Below are 18,976 nucleotides of genomic sequence, written 5' to 3' on the forward strand. Positions count from 1 at the left end.
GTGATCTGAAAATTAAAGTGTTTAACTTCATTAAATTAATGTGACTGCATTTTAAACAGTGACTGTTTTGGTGTTGACCAGATTAATTTGCTTAACCTTTTTGCTTGATATCCATGTCTACTGGGCATTTCTGCAGCGGACATAAAATGTTTCTTGATGGCTACAACTCTAGTTATTGCTCCAAATGAGGAAACACAAACATTACTTTAAAATACTGTAAGTCTTCTGTTGCAAAGATCTGGCTTGTGGCAAAACGGCTAAATTTGTTTTAGTCTGATCCCTCTACTGTACATCAAACAGCAGTTGGAATCAACAACACTTTTTATCCTCTTAAAAATATCGTAATTGATACGGTTTTCCCTGAAGTGTGCTTTCCTCTTGCAAATTAGATTAGGGATTTCTATTGCATTACACCAGCTGGAGCAATAAATTCCTCTCGACACTTTAAGAAATCTTAAAATTGATGGTATGCATTATGAATTTTCTTAGAATTTAAAAAGGAATAGGTGATTTTCTTATAAACAACATTGAAACATTTATTGCCCACTTGTTGAAACAAATCTGAAGGACTTGTAGCTTTTAATCACAAAGCATTAATGTAGTATCACCAGTGAAATTCTTAACCAGTGTGGCACAGAGTGAAGACTGTAGCGATATTTAACAAATTCATCAGAGTAGTAAATGTGGACCTCCTAAAAGCTGCAAGTTTTAATTATTTGAGTTTCAATTATGAGTCTTTGCCCTTAATCAGCTGTATTCTTCCAAAGTGTTACTCTTATGCAGAGTAGGGTGTGGTCTATAAAATTCCATGTTGTGTGGGACTTGAAATTTAAATTAAACGGTTTTAAAAACTTAATGTTAAAATTCTTTTTGCAGCTGATTATAGCTTGACTGGTTTGTTGCACATTAACAATCCTAATGGGGACACTTCCCGTTAATTTCTTGGTGTCAAATGTTTTGATTTGCCTCGGTCTGTGTGGACACCATGTCCTGTCCTTGTGAGGGAATTGGCTGTGAAAGCAATGTTCATGTCTGGTTTGACCTCTGTTGGCAGCAGACGGTGGCAAACCCCATAGACGCTGTCTGATTGAATGTTTACGAGGCTGAGCGCTGACCTCCCGCCTGCCTGTCATCACTGTGCAGTCTTGGCGCTTACACCCTTTTTAGGTTCACCTTTATGCTGTCATTCAGTGACGATTACAGTGGCAAGCTGGGATTGGGTAAAGCTTTCTGCTAACTAACCTGTAGGCATGCTGGAATCCCAACTGAACATGTAGGGAGGATAAATCAACTCTTTTGATTTTTGCATGCCGTTTTAATCTAAAATTCATGTTTGAGGGCTATTTGTTGGTTATAAATCCTGTAATTGATTTTGCAGGCAGCCATCTAACACTTCAGAAAATAAACCTGTCGGATATGAAAAGATGTAAAGCTGCCTGACACAATCAATACTGTTAGATCTATGTTGGTACTCTGGTACTTCATTACAGATTAAAATAATGGTGCATGTTTGTACAGAGATTTAATTTTTTCCCCCTCTCCATAATCAAAGCTTGGACTTTTAGTGTCAGCACCTGTAGTGTGCATTCATTTAAAGTTAGTGTTTAAGATGAGAATTGGTGCATATTTCTGCCATAATTTTAATTTTGTGATGAAGTGGATGTTTGTTACTACATGGGTCAGTCAGTGCAGCATTTGAAAGCGGTAAATTCAGTTTCATGTCACGGTACTTCAGACTGATGCAGAAATGGATGCAGAGGCTCCCTTTATAGCACCATATCACGAGGCCCCAAATGTGTTTTCAGCTTAATATTCCATTCATGTATTTTTTTTTTTTCTTAGACATGTTTGAGTCATGCGCATTTGACTCAATGGCCAGACAGCTTGAGTAGGAATGTCATTTCTGTTGCATCAGACAAAGCGCTTTGTAATAGAATTCAAGGGGTTTTGAATACATATTTTTTTTCAGGATTTAATGCAACACACCTACTCATAATTGTGCAGAGTAATTTATGTGGAAACAAAAGGAATTCTTCTTTTTTTTTTTCCCTCAAGAATAAAACTCAAACAGCATTTTATTTTCAGGCTTGATTGCAAATGTTGTAGAATCACTAGTTGTATCTAAGTGTTAGATATTTTTAGTCCATCTTCTTTTAGATTACATGGAGAAAGATGAAGATTTTTAAAGTTTTGTCAAAGATTTAGTTGTAGACTTATCCAAACATGTTTAAATGACTCTATCACTTCTCTGACTGTACGCTTAGGGTCATCATCCTGCTGGAAGGTGAACCTAACTCAGTCCAATACATTATGGAGCCCCTGAGTTTTCAATCAGCTTTGATCTAGTTCCACCTTTTTGGAGAAAAGCATCCCTGCATGATGCTGCCACCACCACCACCATGCTTCATGCTGGACATGATGCAGACAGGGTGGATCTATACCATTCCAGGGTTAACGGGGTTCACTTGACTGCTTATCAAGTTTCTGTCAGTTTAGATCAGGGGTGGGCACTCCTGGTCCTCGAGGGCCGGTGTCCTGCAACTTTTAGATGCATCTCTACTTCAACACACCTGAGTCAAATAATGAGGTCGTTAACAGGACTCTGAAGAACTTGACTGCACTTAGGAGGAGATTCAGCTGTTGGATTCAGGTGTGTTGGACCAGGGAGACATCTAAGAGTTGCAGGACACCGGCCCTCGAGGACCAGGAGTGCCCACCCCTGGTTTAGATGAATGGCTTTGCCTCAGTAGGGTTGCAGTCGTGTCTTTTCTTGAACGTCTCATGGAAAGATGTAAATGGTTTGGGAACCCTGCTTTATACTTAGAATGTTTGATCTCTGACCTCCTTTCCCCAATGCTCTAACAAACCCCAGAGGTTTGCAGAACGGGTGCATTTGGAGTTTAAATTTAAGATGGTGGGCTTACTTGCACTTTTGCTGACTTTTATAGGCAATTGTTTGCACTGGATTTGGCAGATATCATTCTGGATTTCCACTTGTAAAAATGTAAAACTATGTATCCTTTTCACTTGTATTTTGTTAGCCTGTCAAACTCCAATAAGCATTAAAGTTGTGACAAAATGTAGTTGGAAGAGAACCTGTTTGAAGCATTAACTATTGCTGGCATGCACGCTGGCTGTTAATTGACAACCTGCTGAAAGCGAAAACCATTTCACTCTGAGATTTGATACCATATGGAGCTCACTGGGTGAAAGCCACTAAGTCTGAATCTGATGTAGACATATGGTTCTCGCTGGCAGCTTGTCTGCTATACTTGGAAACTTCAGTCCACAACACTTAATATTTTTGCTTTAATTTCAGGTTAATCTAAAATAAATCTAACATGGCTGCAAGGTCCTGGTTCTGCATAGGAATATTAGCTTTTCAGATTAGTTGGCACATTACCTGAATTTGTTCCAGTACAAAAAACAAACCATCAGTCGGCAAATGGTTACCAGTTGTAAAATACTTTGAAATAGATTAGTCGGTCTCTGTCCCAATCATAAGACTGTCCTTTTTTTTTTTTTTTAAAAAAAGGCTCTTTAGACCTCGGGCAAGTTGCTTTCACACACTCCACCTCTGAGATGTACATAAGATTCTCCTCACTCCCTGAGGCAGTTTTCTCAGTCCTGTTCCTTGGGGTACCTTGTTTTTTTCTTCTTTTTTTTAGATGTTTAAGTTCAATTTCAAGCTGTTAAATTTTTAAACATTTGCAATAATCCAGCAACATCCTAAGGTTATTGGAGTTTTTTTTTCTCTCTTTTGATCCATCAGTCCTAGTTCAACAGAATCAGATCAAACACCGCTCAACACATATGTTGCTCTCATCAGGGAAATGGCCTGCCTCCGTCTCCAGCCAGAGGCAATATAATTGTGACCCCAGAGATCTGAGCTGTGATCACTCTGGACTGAAGCTGGAGCACCTGATGAACCTTGGTGTGTTCATTCTGCCTGATTGCTTTAATTCTGATTTCACACTCAAGATTTTCCTCAGTCAGAATGTCTGGCTGTTTGTATTGATTAAGATGTGTGATATGCTGTAGTTTAATTTGGGATTTTGAGCAGATTCTGTGAGGGTCTTCCCCCCCGACCCCAACACAAGAACAGATCTGAGTGCAAACTAAACACCCCCAGACGGATAGCCATCATAAAGTCACAAAGTCCTGTTGGGGTGGGCTGGGTACATGAATACCTCACAGTCATGCTGCTGATATGTTGTGACCGTGACATTTCCTCTCCTCAGCAATACACGAGTTCCCCGATGACCTTTTCACCAATGACGAACGAAAGAGTGGAGCCGTCCTGCTGCACATCGCAGCGGTAAGAGAGCTATCAACTGATGGGAGGCATACGCACTCAGTGTTTCTTACCGTTTTAAGTATCCTTTATTATCCTTTGTTTTTAGTTTCTGTGCAGAAGTGGGATTTAAAACAAATTGGAATAAACTGAATGAAATTGCCTGGCCTAAAGTAAATTGTGTTGTTTTGCAAGCCTGAGTTTGCTGTATGGACCTTTTGAAACGGGTTTGATCTAATTTAGTCAAATCAGTGCTTTAAATCCATTTCAACACGGGCAACATTATTCTTTTAAGCTTAATGTCTTAACATTAGAACATAATGTCTAAGCAATCTACCATTTTCCTTGGATTAAAAAAAGTACCAGTTAAAGAGCTTTAGTAGAATGAAACCGATTTATTTTTTCCCCCCAATATGTACAGTACCTTGAGATGACGTAATGTGTATAGGAGACGAATTAGAATTTACTTTAATTTTCTCTCCTTTTGGGTTAAATGCATAACCTTAAGAATATGGCACATTTTAAAAGCATTTTGAGTTTATTGTTTTTAAAACCATACTAAGGAAAGTATTGCTATTTATTAACACAGGATTGAAAAATTTTTCATTTGGTTTTGGAAGTAAAACCTGAGATGGAGAATATGTAGCAGATTTCCAGCTCAACAAAGCTGGAATCTGCCATTGTTGCTGAAATGCAATAATTGTCAGACCTCTGAGACTTTAACAACTTTGCTTCCATTTTTAGATTAAATGTACTGGTCATTCTTCTGACTTGGTGTAATGTACTGGCCTCACTGATCAGCAGGATAGCCCTAAGTGTGAAAGTTTTGAGTGCTGCAGTCCTGCAGTGCCCCCTGTGGACAGCATAGAGCAGAGCATTTCTGTGAAAGCACATCAGCCTTGATGGTGTCACGACTGATCTATAATTTATAGATCTCTTCTCCGCTGCTGAAACAGGCTGAATCTCCCCCTTCCTTCTCACTGTGGGAGTATAAAGATCCTGTCAGTTTTTCTCATTGCAAGGGGAAACGTTACTGACATTGGAATTTAATGCAAATTGTTTTTTTTCCAATCTTGTACCATGGTTTGTTGTTCCCCTTTCCTTGTCCTTTAGCAGCGGTAACAAGCAGTTCTGATCTATAAAGAAAATTTCAGTTAAAGAAAAAATGGATTCATACATGCATTTTCTACACCTTATATGGATTTATCTGACTTCTCCTTTCAGACTCTTTACATGTTTCTGGCACTCGCCATAACTTGTGATGAATACTTCGTGACGTCACTGGAGAAGATCTGTGAGGTACCGTGAGGGCTTTAATCCTTTATTTATTTTTTGTTCTCCCTAAATATTACATAACAAATTCACAATACTTTTCATATTGCAGAAACTAGATCTCAGTGAAGATGTTGCTGGAGCTACCTTCATGGCAGCTGGCAGTTCTGCGCCAGAGCTCTTTGCATCTGTCATCGGTACACACACTCACACACAGACGCACGCATGCAGGTTGTGCATACAAACGGTCCCAGATGCTCTGTGTCACTGCTGGTTCTGAGACGCTCCCTCCTTGTGTGCAGGTGTCTTCATCACCCATGGAGACGTGGGGGTGGGGACCATCGTCGGCTCAGCAGTTTTCAACATCCTATGCATCATTGGTGTGTGTGGAATCTTCGCCGGACAGGTGCGTGAGTCAGAGCGAGGGACTTACTGCTGCTGCTGCTGCATCATCTTTATTTATAGACTGTAGAGCAGCACACGTGCTGACCTGCCCCTCGCCCTCTGAGGAGAAACAAAAGCTTCTGAAATTGAGGACTGATTTAGTTGTAGTTTGGTTTTAGAAGACGACAAAAAGCCAAAGTTTTAGCAATGACAAATGGTTCTAGAGAGCAAAGATTGAAAGATTTTTGCAATCGTTTCCATAATCGGTTGACATTTCATGCAGTTTGCTTCTTGATACTTTGTTCTATATATTTGACTCAAGCCTGAAATACTTCACACAGCATCATATTAAATCAGCATAACTGATTTAACATTACAATGTCTGCACAAATGCATCATTTGTGTGATGGGTGCAATTTTTGTGCTTTTCTTTTTTAGGACAGTACTCTTGTAGATTACGACTGCAATTATCCAAGTTGCACTTTCAAAATAAAACTTATTTCCTAAATCTTTAAATTTAGAAATTAAATGCAAAGATTTAGAAAATAATACCTTTAATTTAAATATTTGCATAAAATTATAACTGGCAAACTGTAGCACTGTGATGAAAACGTGTTTTCTTAAGGTCAGACGTCTTGACCTTCACAATTGCTCTTCAATTAAACGTCTGATTAGGAATTTAGCCCTTCAAACCTCACGTTTTTCCTGTTTTGTTGTTTCCATTTTCAGTTCAGATTGCCGTCAAATAAAAGCACTGCAACATCAGCGGGTCAGATTCAGAATAGTTGAATAAAATACTATTCGGAATTTGCAATGTCTTGATTTAGAAGGACTTTGCTGCACATAGTTGATGCCTTTTGATAATTCACACAATATTTATTTTTTCTCGGTTTTCTGAAATCAAACACTTGGTACCATAACAAATGTTTCTACTTGTAAATTCTCAGGTGGTGTTGCTGACCTGGTGGGCTGTTTTCAGGGACTCCTTCTACTACATCCTATCTGTTGTAGCTTTGATTGCAGTAAGTTAACATTAGCAGTCAATACACGTGCATTTTTGTGCTTGGATTTTAGATTATACTAATCTGTTCCTTTTTTCTGCAGTTCATCTACGATGAGAAGATAGTTTGGTGAGAAGATTTTCCTGTTCAGCTTTAAATGCAACGTATTCAGAGTTTAGTTGAGGTTAACTCATATTCAACTAGTTGTTGCACAAAAATGTCAAACAAGCCAATAACATGATGCAGCTTTAACTAAAATTGAGTAGCAATACTAAAAATTGACAACTTTGACAAGTTACACCTGAATGAGTTTAATTTAATAGTTTAAGTGCTTCTAACACAGAAGATCAATTTTATCTTAGTGTTTGGTGTTGCTCACCATAACTGTTGGAAATATTTCTACTTATGAAAAAACATAAACAGCTAAGTGTGTAAAAGATTAGCCTTTCGCTGAGCTCACCAGTTCACAGGAACAGGTGGAACTCTGGTACCAACTTACTGCATACAAAATAAAAACTTGCTTTTACATGTTGGATATTAATATTGTAGAAATGGCAATGTTAAGAATTTAACCCAGCTATATCTTGAGGCCAGTAACTCTTGTGTTGAAGTATCATTAACATGTCTGCATTTTACACAGTAGTAACAAGTTCCATAAACATTCTAAAAATGAAATCTTTTTGAAAAGATTCATCTTTTCAATATTCTATGTTAAGAATTTATAGCTCCACATTTTCTAGAATAGAATCTGTGATTGAACTCTTTATTTTTTCCTCCTACAGGTGGGAGAGTTTGGTGCTTGTCGTCATGTATGCAGGCTACATCCTGGTCATGAAGTGAGTTTTGCCCATTTTCAAAAACGGTTCTTGTTAGATCGGGTTTATTGGACTGATGAAGTTCTGCTTCACTCCTGTACACAAACATCTGTGAGCTGATGAGTATAAACGACTGCGCTCTCACAAGAGGGCAGTAATTTTTCCAGCTGGAGGGGAGTGTCCCATTTCTGTCCCCTGCCCAGATGGCGCACATTTTCCTCTGTATGGATATTATATGCTGCTGCTTGCACTATAAAATTGTTTTATTTTAATTAAACAATGTGACACATTCCTCATATTTTGCAGTTTATAATTTTAAATGTGTTTAAATCCTAATTTTAGCTCTTCAACACAGCAGCCATATGTTGGCCTTCACAGAACTTGGTTCTTTTTTTTTTTCTAAACATAGATCTATGCGTTTATGACTATAAGTGCACTCCATTAGGCCACATTTGTCTTTACAGTCCAGACTCAATAATGCCAACCATGCTGTCCTGTGCTGCTGTCTCTGTCCAGCTGGTAATCTGTGCTACACTCAGCGGCAGCCTGCTCACTCGCTGCCATAAGAGTTTAATCTTTTTCCCTCTGCAGTGGCTAAGAGCACCAGGCTTAACCGGATCATTCCCCTCCTTTCTCATTTGGAGGAATAAATGCTTACAGTAGGACATGCTGTCATGTCTCCCTTAACCCAAAATACCTGCGGAGCATTTTGGGCCGTTCAAGTCCAAATGGAGCAGAGTGCATTTAACATGGACCGTCTGGGTCTCTGATTTGAGATAATACTCCGCCCCTCCCTCGTCAAATGCGCTGAGATGAGAGCTGAAGTGGGGGGGGGGGGGGAAATGTTGCCATAAATTATAAGCTGTACATCTCATCTCTTGAGCATTTTATGTTTGTTCTCTAAATCTAATCCTGTAACTGACAAAATGCACTCTTAATACCATTATATGCACACTGAAGTTGAGTCTTTGGGATCAAAACGAGGGATGCACAGTGGCTGTTTTAGCAAACCTGAGGGGAAAATAATGCAGTAAAGATTTTCTACTGTTTGGTTGACAGATTAACTTTATCAACCATTTGTAGGAAGAAATTAGTTTTTAAAAAAGTCTAAACTTATCCTGCTCTTTTGGGTCACTTGCTGTTGTGCAAACAGGGCCTCTTAAATATGATGGCTTGTATTTGGCAATGATGCTGCAGCATGGTATCATAACTAATTATACCAACTAGAATAGTTTCTTACTGAAATCCACAGAACATTTTTCAATGCAATGTCTCTGTTCCTTGACCCATGATAAAAAAAAAAAAAACTTCACTATTATAAAATAACTTTTTATTATAATGAAGTGCTGGTGAGTCAGTGCTCTGTTTTAGCTGGAGGGACAAAAATCTGCATATTTTGGGTTTAGAGAATCCAAAATGCGCAAGAACTTTTTCACTGCTGGGCCAACTGCTGGATAAGTGGGTAATCTACAAAAGGTTGTCCTGTGCTTAGTCCAAGCATTACTTGAAGGATGAGAGGGAAAAAATGACAGAAAAAGTTTTACTTGTAACCATAGCCTTAAGAGCATGTGAAGCCAAAGCCTTCCAAAATATTGATTTTTATAAAGTCTCTCCTAAGCCACAGATTTAAGTCTCACCTGGATTCAAACAAGACTGGACTGTTACTCAGGGCTCAAGTTATGTTTTAAGATTAAATAAAATCTTTCACTTAGAAATGAAAGTTCTAGAGTCTGGGGGTGGGGGTGAGGAGGCACAGAAGATTCTCATGGTCTAATAGAAATTTTCTAGTTGGTGATGATTTGGAGAGGAATGTCTGCTGGTGTTGGTGTACCAGGTGTTAAGCAACCCTGTTCGACACCTCTGCAACCACAATGCAATAATTCATCCAAAAGAAGCCCTGATTACAGAATTTACAGTCCACGCGTGTTGTGGTTATTCCTTGCATGTCACTTTTTTCCCCATTCAAATTTCCTTCAAAATGCTTGAATACAGTAATTTGAACAGCAAACGTCTTTAGCAATTTGAGAAGCTTCCTGTGCATCTGGGACCTTACTATGAAGCGAATAGAAAAGCAGGTTCAGCTGTTAAAGGCAGTAAGACCGTTTGGCAGATGAGCAATTTATCGGAAATGTACTTTATTTCAGGCATTTCAAGTGTTGAAGGTGTATGCAAAATATTCACATGTTTAAAAGTAAAGCAACAGAAGTCATATGAACAGTCTTTTCACATTGAATATGCACTGTTTAAAATAAAAGTAATTTTCCCCAATGAATCTAAATTCTGTTTGAGGAAAAAACCTCAAATACTGACACTGAATCTGGTCGGTCTTTGTTCTCCGCTGTTATCAGGCGTTTTTTAGTTGTAATGTTCTTTGAAGATGCTGAGGGCAGAGAACGGCTCTTTTAACACTCCAGCTATTACCTCTGCATACTTTATGTTCAAAGGCAGCTGTAGTTCCTTCAGTGTTTGATCCATTTTTATGTAATAGCACTGAAATGGTCTAACTGAAAATGTGTGGCTAAGAGCCTTTGATTGCCTTTTGGGAATGTTTCTTTTGGCTTTCTTTTCTGCCTCAATACAGAGTATCAGAGCAGCGTAGCTCAGCCATTTTCCATAACATTTTGTTAATGGGCCCTTGACAATTTTGCATAATGAAAAATAGACATTTTAAGATGCTGTTATGCTTCACCTGTCCAGCTTTTTTTAATTGGATATTTTTCCCTCCTTCCTCTCTAGATTTAACTCCAGCATGCAGCGGTTTTTCATGGGGAAGTCTAACAAAAATGTGGCTAATGGTAACGCTGCAACCAGCAGCGAGATGGAGGACGGTAATGCTTGTTTTGACTATGTTTGGGATGACGACCCGTCGTCACCTTTACTCTCTCCAGGTAAGGTTAATCAGACAGGCCGGGTCCCAGCTGAGTGGTTAAGTCTGATTCTCTTGAAATCTGAAGACTACTTGCTGGATTTTTCTTCTCCTGAGGGATCTGTGGCTTTGCTTTCTGCTAAACTAACACAGCCAGTGCTTTTTTTATATATATATACTAATGACTTGATATCAATATTAGAAATGTTTTTGAAGGTAGCATGATGTGATCTCTGCTCCATCTTGATTTGTGTTAATAATCTTAGGTTAATTATCCAATACAAACCATTATGGGTGAGGCATCACTCTCCATCAGGTTCACAAGAGTCTTGTCTAATGAAACCTCACTTTCTCACAACGTATGAAATCAGGCTCATGATGCTTCCAAGCCACAGTCCTCCCTCTATTCTGCACTTAATCTTTAAATTAAAAAATAACCCGTTTCAGAAATGTAACTCTTCCAAGTCTGACTGCATTACTGCTAACATGCCTGTCTGTTTAGCCTTACTAAACCTACTCTCACTTTGTCAGTGTTGTGCTGCTCTGCCAGTTTTTCTGCTTGCATCCTGCTTTTCTCCTGCCAGTCTCTGGAGCGTAGACCTACTCACTCCTGAAGTGGTAATGAATTTCGCAAGAGGAACTGTTTACACCAGCTCTGTTTACGCTGTTAATTTATGTGCATTGGTGCATGCTTAAGTAGTCAAATTAAGGCTGGGTTAAACTAATAAGTGTACCGTCTTATTCCCTGTGCGCGCAATCTAAAAGCTTCTTTTTAAGCAAATGAAAAGATATGAAGTTTCACTTGACTTATTTACTTTTAAGGATATAATCGAAATCTCAAGTCAAACTTTCAGTGTTGCAAATTTTGAAATCAATTCTGTTTCTGTATTTATACAGCACATCAGTGAGCTACCAACCAAACTATAGCTCATAGGATTAAGATGTGCCAAAAATTTGATCAGCGGAGATCATCTTTACTGTAGAGTAGCTTGTCCTTTCCTGATGAAATTTGACTACAGTTAAACTTTTTTTGAAATTAAAATGTACAAGTTAAGTCTTGACAGATTGAAAGTTAAGTTTGGGGGAATATGAATACTAGCTACAATGTTCTTCATATCAGCATTTATTAAACTCCATATCGTTTTTGTTCCACATTTATAGCCAATATTTCTGGTATAGACTAGATAAACTCCAATGTGATCAATTCTCCATTTTGGCCGATGGTTCTGAAATAAATTGTCCATGGCCTTCCTTGAGTTCCTCGTAGGTGTTGTAAAATTTAAGTTTGCATTTTGGGTGCAATAACTTCAGTTGTATATGTTTTTTTTTTTTTTTCCTCACAAACTTCAATGTGTGCCTTCATCCCTTCAGTCAAGCCGAGCAAGGTTTACAGTCGCGGCTCAGTGGTGATGGTGGATGAGATGATGAATGCCAGCCCATCAAAGTTCCGCTTTCCTGAGGCGGGACTCCGCGTCATGGTTACAAGCCACTTCGGGCCCAAAACCCGCCTTCGCATGGCCAGTCGGCTCATCATTACAGAGGTACAGCGGGCCGTTGTTGCCGCATTCAGTTTGGTGACTTTGAGCAGAGAGATATATTTCGTCCATATTTGTCTGCAGAAGTGAGCTGCAGAAGTGTTTGTAGCAGCAAGTCTGCTTGTGTGCCCTTTGACTTAGTTTCTTTTTTCTGAAAGCGCCAGAAGTTGGTGCAGGCGTCCAATGGTGTGGAGACGCAAGTGATTGATGGGAAGGTTGAAATCGAGAACGGAAACGTACCAGAGGACAAACCCACGGAGGCAGAAGAAAACGACACAATTTCACCGTTTCGTATTCCAAGTATGTGATTTAGAAACTTGCATAATTGTCTGATCTAGTATATTTTGAGACGGTGTAAAAGATCTAATTTGTACGTTCATAATTTAAGACAGTTGTATATTCTCTGAGGTGGTGATATAAGTAAGTTATTGAAATTCCAATTTGGGCAACTTGAATTGTTTTGCTGACGTCTTTTAAAATTAGTTTGTGCTGTCTGATGGATGAACTAATGATAATCAAATGGCTCAAAGCAAGGCTGCCCTTCTGCCTCTACTGATGTGATGAGGGTCCAATTTATCATTAAACTATCATTTATTATTAAAGTGTTTATGCACTTATGAAGTGAAAAGGGGAAATACTTGCTTCTGTTGTTTTAAAAACTTTAAGGAGATGGTGTGTCATATTTTAAACAGTCAATACTCAAATTTTGGCCATCCTATTTTATGTATATAAATACATTTTCATAAAATCTGGATTTTTCTTTAGTTTTTTATCTAAATGCATTCAAATGGGAAATTCCCGCTTAATCAGAAATATTTCCAATAATCCAGGCTTAGCAAGGAAGTACGGGTACAGTGGATGCTTTAACCAACTTGATCTAATCCTAAGGGTCGGGGAGAAGGCAAAACTGGAATAAAATATTTCACTTTGTATATTTAATGTAATGTTGTCTTGACAGTTATAAGGCAGTCATTAATGGTTCCTCCTGCAGGGGGCGTGGGCAGCAAGATCAAGTGGCTGATCTCATGGCCTCTGCTCCTGCTGCTGTTCTTCACCGTCCCGAACTGTGCCAAGCCTCGCTGGGAGAAATACTTCATGGTCTCCTTCATTCTGTCCACTGTCTGGATTGCAGTCTTCTCATACTTGATGGTCTGGATGGTGAGTTTATTTTACTGTGATTCTGCTGTAGTGGAATTTATTTTCTGAATAAAACCGGTGTGCAGTATGCAAATATTTAAAACGGTCAGCAAACCGGTGTCTTAATTTCTGTTGCATAAAATGTCTTTTAAACTTGTGGCACTGAACTTTTCTGCCTATATTGACGGCTATCGAAATGCTCCCAATCTACATTTAGGGCATTTACTTTAAGAAAAGCTACATTAGTAAGACAGTGAACATTTTCTTATAAATTCAAGTTTTATTTCTCTGAAAAATTGTGATTTAACTGTACTTAGATTATTGTTTCACTCAAGCAAAAACATCAACCAGTCTTGCCTTTGGTTGAAATGACTTCAGTGAGAAGCTTCTTGTACCAATCAGTCTGACATCACTGAGGAAAGCTTGTCCCACTCTGTACAATATTTCTTTGCCATTTTAAGTGTGAATAAATGTTGAGGGATGTCCTAATTTCTCATTTGAAACTTATTTCAGCTTCTGAAAATTACTTTTTGTTTCTTTCCCTGATGAAAATTGTTACGAATCTGAGACTAACGGGCTAGGAAGGAACTACGTAATTTATTTACACCATTTAAATTAAATGCAGAAATCTGTTTCCACTGTTCGATAAATGAGGAGTAAAAGAGTAATTCTATTGGTGGAAGCTTCAGCAGTAATAAAGTGTAGCAATGGTATTTGGGGACAACGTACCCAGAAAGGTAATTTACTTCAACATTGATTTATGTATATTAGGTCTGTTTGTTGTCACTTCAAGCTACAAGCAGCACAAATTTTGATTAAGACAATCAATCAAATGCTGAAATCATGCTAAAGATTTATTGTCTCAAAACAGTTTACATTAAGGATTCACTCGAACACTTTTGGTAAGAAACTGCAGATAACCTGGCCTTATCCATGTCTCTTTAGGTCACTATAATCGGCTACACCTTGGGCATCCCGGATGTTATCATGGGCATCACGTTCCTGGCTGCTGGCACGAGCGTTCCAGACTGCATAGCCAGTCTCATTGTGGCACGACAAGGTATCACTTTACCTACCTGGGAAGACGTAATTTACTTTTAGAAGATATTCTCAGGTTTGTTGGTGCAGGAACAGAGTTCCGTGTGGATCTCTTTACATAAATGGGAAGGCTGATTAGAGCTGTGGTGGGTTTTAGGTTTTTGGTTCAATGGAAACTTGGAGGCTTAATGTTCTGGCCATCGATTTTTTACATTTTTGGATCTATTTTTGGGAATTGAAATTTTAACCAGTTATTAGCATGTCAAGAATGTTATTTGATGCAAATATTGTTCCAGAAGATTTTATGATTAACTTTTTCTCTTTTCTTTTTTTTTCACTTTCAATTTATTTGGTTCAAAAAATACTATTATTTAAAATCGTGTTTTACTTGAATGACAAGAAAAAACCCTTGGACTGAACTTACAGTTGATCTTAAGTGTTCTCAAGCGAACGTTCTTTTCATGGTGTCTTGACATTGAGAAATAAGTTTTTATTCATCATTATACTTTTGCCATGATCTATGTATATACAAAGATTTTGCTCTAGAAGAAAGCTTTGATCTGTGCTGTAATAACTTTTTTTTTTTTTTTTTTACTTCAGGTTTGGGAGATATGGCAGTGTCTAATACAATTGGCAGTAATGTCTTTGACATCTTGGTGGGACTCGGAGTTCCCTGGGCAATGCAGACTATGTGTGTGAACTATGGATCAGAGGTTGGTTTACATTTGATCAAGAATACAGCTTTTGATCAGTTTATACAAGAATGTAATTTATTACCAGAGACTGAGGATCTATTAGCCAGCTACTCGCCTTTTGTTTCAGGTGATGATCAACAGTCGCGGACTGCTGTATTCAGTGGTACTTTTGCTGGGGTCTGTGGCACTCACGGTGAGCATTAAATGCTAATCGCACATTAGGTTAGACAATTTTTGCTTTGAAAAGAACTTTAGGGGTTATAAATGGTTTTGCTCAGCATTTCAAATGTCCAACCACAACACATTTCAATGTATTTTGAGGTTTATGACGACGCTCGACAACGTACTGCTGATTTGTGTCTTGGAAGGGAAGAATGCGTGCTTTTCAGAATGTTTTTTTGTATACAGCTTCAGCCTGACTTTTTGCCCATTTGAAGTTGTGCAGATTTTTATGTTCGCCTTTCTATATGTGCAGGTGTCGGGCATCCACATAAACAAGTGGCAGCTGGATTTAAAGCTGGGCATCTATGTCCTGGTCTTGTATGCCGTGTTCCTCTGCTTCTCCATCATGATCGAGTACAACGTCTTCACCTTTGTCAACTTGCCCATGTGCATGGAGGATTAGAGCGCAGCAGCATGCAACGATTACCAAAACCTCAAAAACCCACTTTGGCAACCTGAGTTTTTTTTTATTTTTTTTTTCTCAATAAATTGGACCTATCTGGCGACTTTTTGTTTTCCCCCTTTGCTTGCAGTCTTTATTTTTAAATGTTTAATAGAAATCTAATTTTCTTATAAGGCAGTGTGTTGTAGCTGTGAACTCTACATTTCCAATTTGCCCAGTCATCACACAGCACTGGTCCTTTTTGCTCGTTCTTTCAGGCATTGTCGTCAGTGTCTTAGTTTCTCTGTACGCCTGCTAACTTTCCACCCATCAAGCATGCCTTTAGATGTCGTGGACCTCCAGAATCAGAAGTGCCCCTTTTTGATTTCACTGTTCTCACTTTTAGAGTTTTCAGATCAGAACAATCTGTTCCACGTCAGGCACTTGCTAAACCCAAACTTTATTAAATGTTAAGCCATTGTTAAAAGATTTGTGGAATTATTACGGTCAGGATTTCCCCCCCTCTCAAACCAAGAAAAGAGGGAAGAAGGTCTTGCGTTGGCATCTCCCTTCCTTTAGCTCGGACCACAACCCCTAGGATGGCTTTAGGCAACACGGAGCTGATGCTGTTAGTGCTTTACTCCACCCCAACCCTCGCCTGCTTTCCTAATCTGCTTTCCTAAAGACCTTTTTGTCAGGACACTTTAATTCAACATGTATCGCAGTCCAGATCTAGTGACTGTGATGGTGTTATGCATCTGCACCAGTGCACAATGTAAATTTGTAAACACTTTTTTTGTATTTATTTTTTTTAAAAAAAAAGAAGAGAAGGTTTTGTCTAGTTTGAAATGTAGAAACGAGCTTGTTGCAAATATCAGACATTGTTCGTCTTTCACTGAAAGCTAATTGCACATTGAAAATGCTTTTCTTGCTCTTTGTGTTGAGATTGAAACCTCGGATGCGAGGTGTACCTGGCTGATGACGGCCCAGCTTTAGCCTTTCTGTTTATCCTTCTGCACAAATCAAGATTGGGAGGGGAAAAAAATATCTCAATCTGTCAGATGCATCTTTTAGTCTTTATCAAATGATACTCATTCAAAGATGGCTGCAGAAGGATGGTAGTTGTGCTCGTTGCAGTGATGCACCCTGGCCTGTAGGGAGCACTGCAGCCCCTCTTAGTCCAGAGTGGGCAATCAGTTCCACCAGTTATCAGGGAAACTAAGATTGACAGTTTATGGAGATGATGATCTTGCTTTTTTTTTTTCTTGCGTTGTATGTAGATATTGCACTTTAACAGCTGTCCTCTCATTCTGAATCAACTAGTGCTTCCTTCTGTGCGTTTGTACTTTCAGTGTATACATGTCGGCGTGACTGTGTGTGAGTGAAAGAGAAACGGTGTGTGTGTGTGTGTGTGTACGTGCTCATTCTGGGCTTGCGTCAACTTTCTCAAACTGACTGGAACCTTTTTAACAATTTGAGCACACCTGTATCTGTCTGCAGTGCATGCTGGGACACGAAAACAAAGCGCCTCCACAGCACAGCAAAAGGTCGAGGGCTTCCGGGCAGTTTCTATGGCTACTGCCTGGCCCACTTTACAAAAAAAAATGGCAGCTAAGAGCACTGCAATCCAGACATTTTGACACGATGCAAAAATGCCTGTAAAAAGTCCAGGAGTGGGGGTGCAGAGACTATTAAAGTGTATGTGTGTGTGTGTATGAAATGTTTTGTGTTGAGTAATCCTCCTCGGCCACATTGTTGGCAGAGGGCACTTGTATATGCAATCTAAATGTAAAGAATTTATGTGACAAAGGCCCCTGCAAGGTTGCCATATAATGACGGGGCATCCTGTGGAGATTTGATGTCAGTTTGTCTAGTATTCCTTAATGTGTGAGCTCACAGGTGTGTGAAAGCTGAAGAACTGTGCTCAGAAAATGGACATGACTGGAGCAGTGGCTTTGTGGAAACGCTCATCTTCTCCCGCTTTTTATTTTTTTTCTTCCTGTGGCTTTCCACTCTGGTACCAGGGCATTAACTCCTCGCCGGCCCCAGCGGAAGGAGCAGCGGGGCAGGATGCAGAACGCATTTGTCTGCCCCCAGGACTCTTTATTGTACACGGCAGAGCAAGGAAAATATAAAATACTGGACCCCTCCTTAGCCTGCCGATCTGCTGGGGTTCATACGGCTTTGTGACCCCACAGGGCCTACAAACCCCTCCTACTCCTCTGTACAAGACCTCCGGAGCGTAACTTTTTTTTTTTTAAGGCTTTCTCAGAAGACTGCATGGCGGTGCTGATCTGAATAGTGTTGCTCCATTTGGTTAGGTACACATTGTCAGGTCAGAGCATAATAGTTTAAGAACTTTTTTTTCTCTTTTTGTGTGTGTGTTTTATTTTTTGTCCTAACTTGAAAATGTTTTAAATGGCTGGCATTTTTGCTCCAAAGTCATTTGTGTTGGGGAGGGAAGGTCAAAAGAAAGTTGGATGTCATGTTTGGAACTTTGCATAAACCAAGATTGTACGGACATGTTGTGTACAAAATACGCCCACGCACTTGAGGAAGCACATTAGAGAAGGCAATTTGACACTAGAGGACTGGTATCTATTGATTGAATGCGACCTAATGCACTGTGAGCTCAATGTGATGTGGGAGTTGTTTGTCAAGAAAAAAAAAAGATAAATATATTTAATGTAAAGTTAGTTACTATTAAAATATTACTGAGGACATCTGTATAACTTATATGAATGTATTGTCTTGCTATACTGGACATATCCAACCAATGCATTTTACTGTAAAGCAATAATGTGAAGAAAAAAATAAAATGACAAAATGACTCCTACACATTTCTCACGATTTGCCTTCCATTCTGGCATTGTCAATGTTGTAACTATTAAGTGGTTTTCTTTTTTTTTTTTTTTTTTTTTGTTTACTATATTGGCAAATTGAGATTTGAGTTGGGCTTTTATTTTCTAAGAGTTAACACTTACAGTAGTTTGAAGTGCTTGTCCCACTTTAGAATAATGGGGGGCTTTGTGGGGTGGAAGCTCGGCTGGAGACCGCAGCTCTGAGGAGGAGCATTGACAGAACAAGCCTTCAGGTTCCCCCGAATCCTCAGACATGCATGAAAGAATCAAAACAACACTCCAGGTATGTTTTTGATGAGGGAATAACATGGCATGATATGAAGCTCAGACAATGTTACATAATCCTTCCCCTCTAAGTTCTGATAAAGGACTTAAAGATTAATCCAAATCCATGATGATACTATTCAACGAAGTACAACCATTTAACATTAGCAAACCTTTAAATGTAAATAAGCGTCCGATTGCCTGAAATGC

General features: G+C 39.0%; 1 protein-coding gene across 2 annotated transcripts in view; it reads left to right on the forward strand.

Moving 5' to 3' along the window:
- The window catches only part of slc24a4 (solute carrier family 24 member 4), a 32,020-nt gene extending 15,581 nt beyond the window's left edge, over positions 1-16,439 (forward strand). Inside the window, exons 3-17 of one of the 2 annotated variants that reach the window (XM_023348162.1) lie at positions 4,242-4,318; positions 5,519-5,593; positions 5,679-5,763; positions 5,869-5,972; positions 6,898-6,972; positions 7,055-7,080; positions 7,734-7,787; positions 10,503-10,594; positions 12,004-12,173; positions 12,332-12,467; positions 13,159-13,325; positions 14,250-14,364; positions 14,943-15,055; positions 15,165-15,230; positions 15,513-16,439. In XM_023348162.1, the coding sequence (XP_023203930.1) occupies positions 4,242-4,318; positions 5,519-5,593; positions 5,679-5,763; positions 5,869-5,972; positions 6,898-6,972; positions 7,055-7,080; positions 7,734-7,787; positions 10,503-10,594; positions 12,004-12,173; positions 12,332-12,467; positions 13,159-13,325; positions 14,250-14,364; positions 14,943-15,055; positions 15,165-15,230; positions 15,513-15,662 (1,505 nt within the window). In that variant the 3' untranslated portion in view covers positions 15,663-16,439. Of the gene's footprint in view, positions 1-4,241; positions 4,319-5,518; positions 5,594-5,678; positions 5,764-5,868; positions 5,973-6,897; positions 6,973-7,054; positions 7,081-7,733; positions 7,788-10,502; positions 10,595-12,003; positions 12,174-12,325; positions 12,468-13,158; positions 13,326-14,249; positions 14,365-14,942; positions 15,056-15,164; positions 15,231-15,512 lie in introns of both variants that reach the window. The other variant, XM_005803106.2, reaches the window with a different exon arrangement.
- The last annotated feature ends 2,537 nt before the right edge of the window (positions 16,440-18,976 follow it).

This window comes from Xiphophorus maculatus, chromosome 15, assembly GCF_002775205.1.
Source record: "Xiphophorus maculatus strain JP 163 A chromosome 15, X_maculatus-5.0-male, whole genome shotgun sequence".
NCBI lineage: Eukaryota > Metazoa > Chordata > Actinopteri > Cyprinodontiformes > Poeciliidae > Xiphophorus > Xiphophorus maculatus.